The sequence below is a fragment of the Gavialis gangeticus genome, unplaced genomic scaffold, assembly GCF_001723915.1.
Source record: "Gavialis gangeticus isolate Ggan-Ray unplaced genomic scaffold, GavGan_comp1, whole genome shotgun sequence".
Taxonomy (NCBI): domain Eukaryota; kingdom Metazoa; phylum Chordata; order Crocodylia; family Gavialidae; genus Gavialis; species Gavialis gangeticus.
In genome coordinates this window covers 34,357,253-34,361,017 of record NW_017729006.1, presented here as the reverse complement: position 1 = coordinate 34,361,017, position 3,765 = coordinate 34,357,253, and the positions used below count along the sequence as shown (strand labels likewise).

Sequence of the window (3,765 nt, the reverse complement as noted above, 5' to 3'; positions counted from 1 at the left end):
GCTCCTACCCTGGGGGTCTTTAAGAGGAGGCTAGACGAACACCTTGCTGGGGTCGTTTGACCCCAGTACCTTTTCCTGCCATGGCAGGGGGTCGGACTTGATGATCTGCTCAGGTCCCTTCCAACCCTACCAACTATGAAACTATGAAATGTGGTGGAGATTTCAAGATAGCCCTTCTGAAATCTTTTCAAAGTCTGCCTGGGACCCACTTACCAGGGTTTTGAAGGGGATAACCAATGGTTAGGGCTACTTGTGATCCCTACTTTTCCATTAGAATTTTTTTTCCACAGAGAAAGATAAAGTAATTATTGGTTCTTACCACAACAAGGAGTAAAGAAGAAGAAATAACACATAGCCTGGAATCACTGTTTTTGTCATACTCCCATCTTTTCAGAGAAAGGGATACATGCCAGTGAATGTCTCTTGATACCCTAATGATACAGATATTGGCCAAATGATTAGGTCTTGTCCTCCCCCAATTCCTGCCACTGATAGCCACTACTGGGGCAAACCCCAACTGTACACACTGTGCCACAAAGTGTATTGGTGTGGTTCACACTTGCTTGAGATACGTGACTCAAGTAACAAGACTAGGACATTTTCCAAAAAAAATCTCCCAATGGCAGGCAAGACTTTGGTGTACAACTCTTCCACAAAAGTGCTGAGATGCATACTTTCAAAGCCACATCTGACATCTGGACACCCATTGCCCATTAATTTTGATAAGAACTGAATGTCCAAATAGCTTAGGTGGCTTTGCAAATCTCAGCCTAAATGACTTGTTCATATTCCTGGGCAGTCTTTCAAAGTTACCAGGGGGGTGTAGTTAAATTCAAACCCTTCCTGTGTGACAAAGCAAAAGGAAGCCATTTACTGCTCAGATTTCCCTATCATAAAACAATGACACAGAGACCAACAGCAAGTAATTTTCTAAGAGTGGATGACCTTCTGGAAAATATGCTTTAGTCAAACACAACTTATTCTTGATCCAGGAATAACTGAGTGAAATATAATAGCCTGTGCTACAGAGGAGCCTAGATGATCTAATGGTCTTCTTTGACTTTAAAGTTTATGAATCTTGGGAGAAGAAGCAGTCTTGGGAACAAAGTCTGGCTGGATACTGAGTTTAGGAGAGATGAAAAGTGTTGTGATACATCTGGAATTTGGAAGTCACACTTGGCTTTTGCCATCTAGTATCCATACTCAAGAATGTGCTTACATGTTAATACGTTAGACTCAGAACACACGGCCTTCTCATTCTAACCATTTGGAAGCTGTGATGATATTTTCTTCTCATTGGAAAATCCCCATCATTCAAACATCATTAACATGCCATGACACACACAAAAGTGAAAGCATTCCGTGTATGAACACAAAACATTCCAGCAGAAATGCAGCCAGGGGTAGAACTGCTACATCTAGAGCACCCAGTTTCTGTGCTCCTTCAAAGTTACTGGAGCTACGACAGTTCCACCAGCTGAAAATCTGTCTCTCCAGGACTCTTAGTTAGAGAAACACAACAAACTCAAGAGCTCCTTTCATTTTCCTTCCTTTTACCTGGAGAGTTTTGAGGTGATGAACAAGGTGAACAGCGTGGAGAGAAGCTGTAGCCAGGATGGAAGGCAGCCTGCAGGGGTATGTAGGACATAATATCTTCTTCAAAGAGGCTGAAAGGAAGAATGATAGAAAGAGGCCTGTTTCAACCCTCTTGACATGAAGAAGCACAAACATGCAGTACAGTGGAACTCTGCTATGATCAGTTTGGGCAGCCCTTCAATTGATCATTACTTACACAAGAATGATCATTACCTGCAGATGCATGAAAGCGGTGAGCTTCCCAAATCAGGCATTGCTGCAAGGAGCAAAACCTTCAGTTTAGAAGAACAAAGTGAGTTCCATCAGGCATTCTCATGCCAAGGCAGTGCCATATCTACCTATGGGATGAAAGAGCCACGATCCAAGCCAATAGTAAATGAGGGACAATGCCCATGGGCCAAAAATGAGAAAAGGGAATACACATGCCATTGCTCCAGATCATTTCCCTTTTCATTATGGCTTGTTCAGGTCGTATACTTTGCAACAGGCAACAGCATGACTTAGCTTTTTGACAATCTGGATGAAAATACAGGTGGCTGGAGCAAGCTGTATGCTTCTTGCAGAGGATGGAATCAGCTTGAAGAAACATAATCAAAATCGTCACTAGTAAACCCAGGACAACATAAAAAGTTAATTGTTTGCTGTGCTCAGGTACATACATTGAATCATTCTGGGCTTTAAAGATCTGATTGCACTGGAGTTCCAAAAGATGCTAAATAAGGCCTTCCTTATACATAACATCATATTGTTCACTCCATTGTAGCTCCGCTGTTCCTTACTGAAGTGGTTCTTAACCGTTTTAGACTCAAGGCACCCCTTGTTAGACTTGAGATCCTGCTCAGAAAATGCCAGCTCTTAGTTTTTACTCTTGTTTTGACTACAGAAAAATAATAGGGCAATATTTCTGCTGCAAACAACCCAGAAAATCACAACAGGTCAGCATTATTTTAATGCTATGGATTCCTATTTGAAATCTCTGGGTTTATGTTGTGAATCATGCTTGTGCACCTACCAGGGCTAACACTGCTTGACACCTCATGGCACCCTAGGGTGCTGCAGCACCCTGTTTGAGAATCACTGCCTTAATGTGATATAGCTTGGCTCACATGGACAGCATGGCCAGTGGCAGACCTAGCTATCCAACAAACTATTGCATTCTTTACTTGCAACTGATTTCATTCAGAAAGGTAAGAAATTCCCTTTCTCTCTTTGAAAACCCCAAAGAAAAACACTGAAGGTGTATCTGATCTGATCTTGCAACCAAAAAACACATCAGAATAATTAGAAAACAGAGCTCATAGCACCAATGGGAATGGGCTTCTAGATAGTAAAATTTGATACACATAGTGTGGTTAAATATGATTGACAAATGTCTGTAATTGAAACTGAATTTGACTGTAATCATATGGTACAACTCTAGGAGAGAGGGCCTAGATTTACCAGAAGTTGGTCACAGTCACCTAAAATAGTCAAAGGACATAGGATAGAAACAGACAGCCAGCTTCTTGGGTACCAAGAATGACAAAGCGATACTCTGGGTCAAATGGTTTACCTCAGTAGAATTACTAAATCTGCATCACAGGACAACTTTTCAAGCCCATGTGTACCCTCTGTCCGAATGTAATGGATCTTCTCCCTGGAAAGTTAATGATACAAAAATAGGAACGGGCAGGGGAGAAAATCACATCATTGTCAACCCATAAAGCAGGGATAGATGCCTTTTTTCTTGCTATTTCTCTTGTCACTGTCCTCGAAAAATGGCAAATAAACATCTTCACTGACTGCCTGATACATTGCCAAATTTGTACAATAAACCTTATAATGCAACACCTTTCTCTAAATAATCCCGGCTTCCTAACTGTAAAACAAGAGATTTGATATCTCAGTTTAGAGTTTAGGATTATTTCTCCTTCCCCAGCTTTCAAGTAACACTGTCTCTCACCCCATTATTCGTTAAAAAACTGGGGGACTGTGGTGTTGACACCTACACAGCCAAATGGTCACTAACTGGCTGGAGGGCCGCAACCAGAGAGTGGTGGTGGATGGGTCATTTTCGACCTGGAGGGATGTAGGCAGTGGGGTCCCCCAGGGCTTGGTCCTCGGGCCTGCACTGTTCAACATCTTCATCACTGACTTGGATGAGGGGGTAAAAAGCACCCTGTTCAAATT

At 42.1% G+C, this 3,765-nt stretch overlaps 1 protein-coding gene across 2 annotated transcripts in view; it reads right to left on the bottom strand.

The window, feature by feature from the left end:
* The window catches only part of HECW1 (HECT, C2 and WW domain containing E3 ubiquitin protein ligase 1), a 367,526-nt gene that overhangs the window by 64,129 nt on the left and 299,632 nt on the right, over positions 1 to 3,765 (bottom strand). For both annotated transcript variants that reach the window (XM_019509098.1, XM_019509100.1), the window contains exons 18-19: positions 3,149 to 3,232; positions 1,558 to 1,667 (exon numbers count right to left, since the gene is read on the bottom strand). In XM_019509098.1, the coding sequence (XP_019364643.1) occupies positions 1,558 to 1,667; positions 3,149 to 3,232 (194 nt within the window). The remainder of the gene's footprint in view (positions 1 to 1,557; positions 1,668 to 3,148; positions 3,233 to 3,765) is intronic.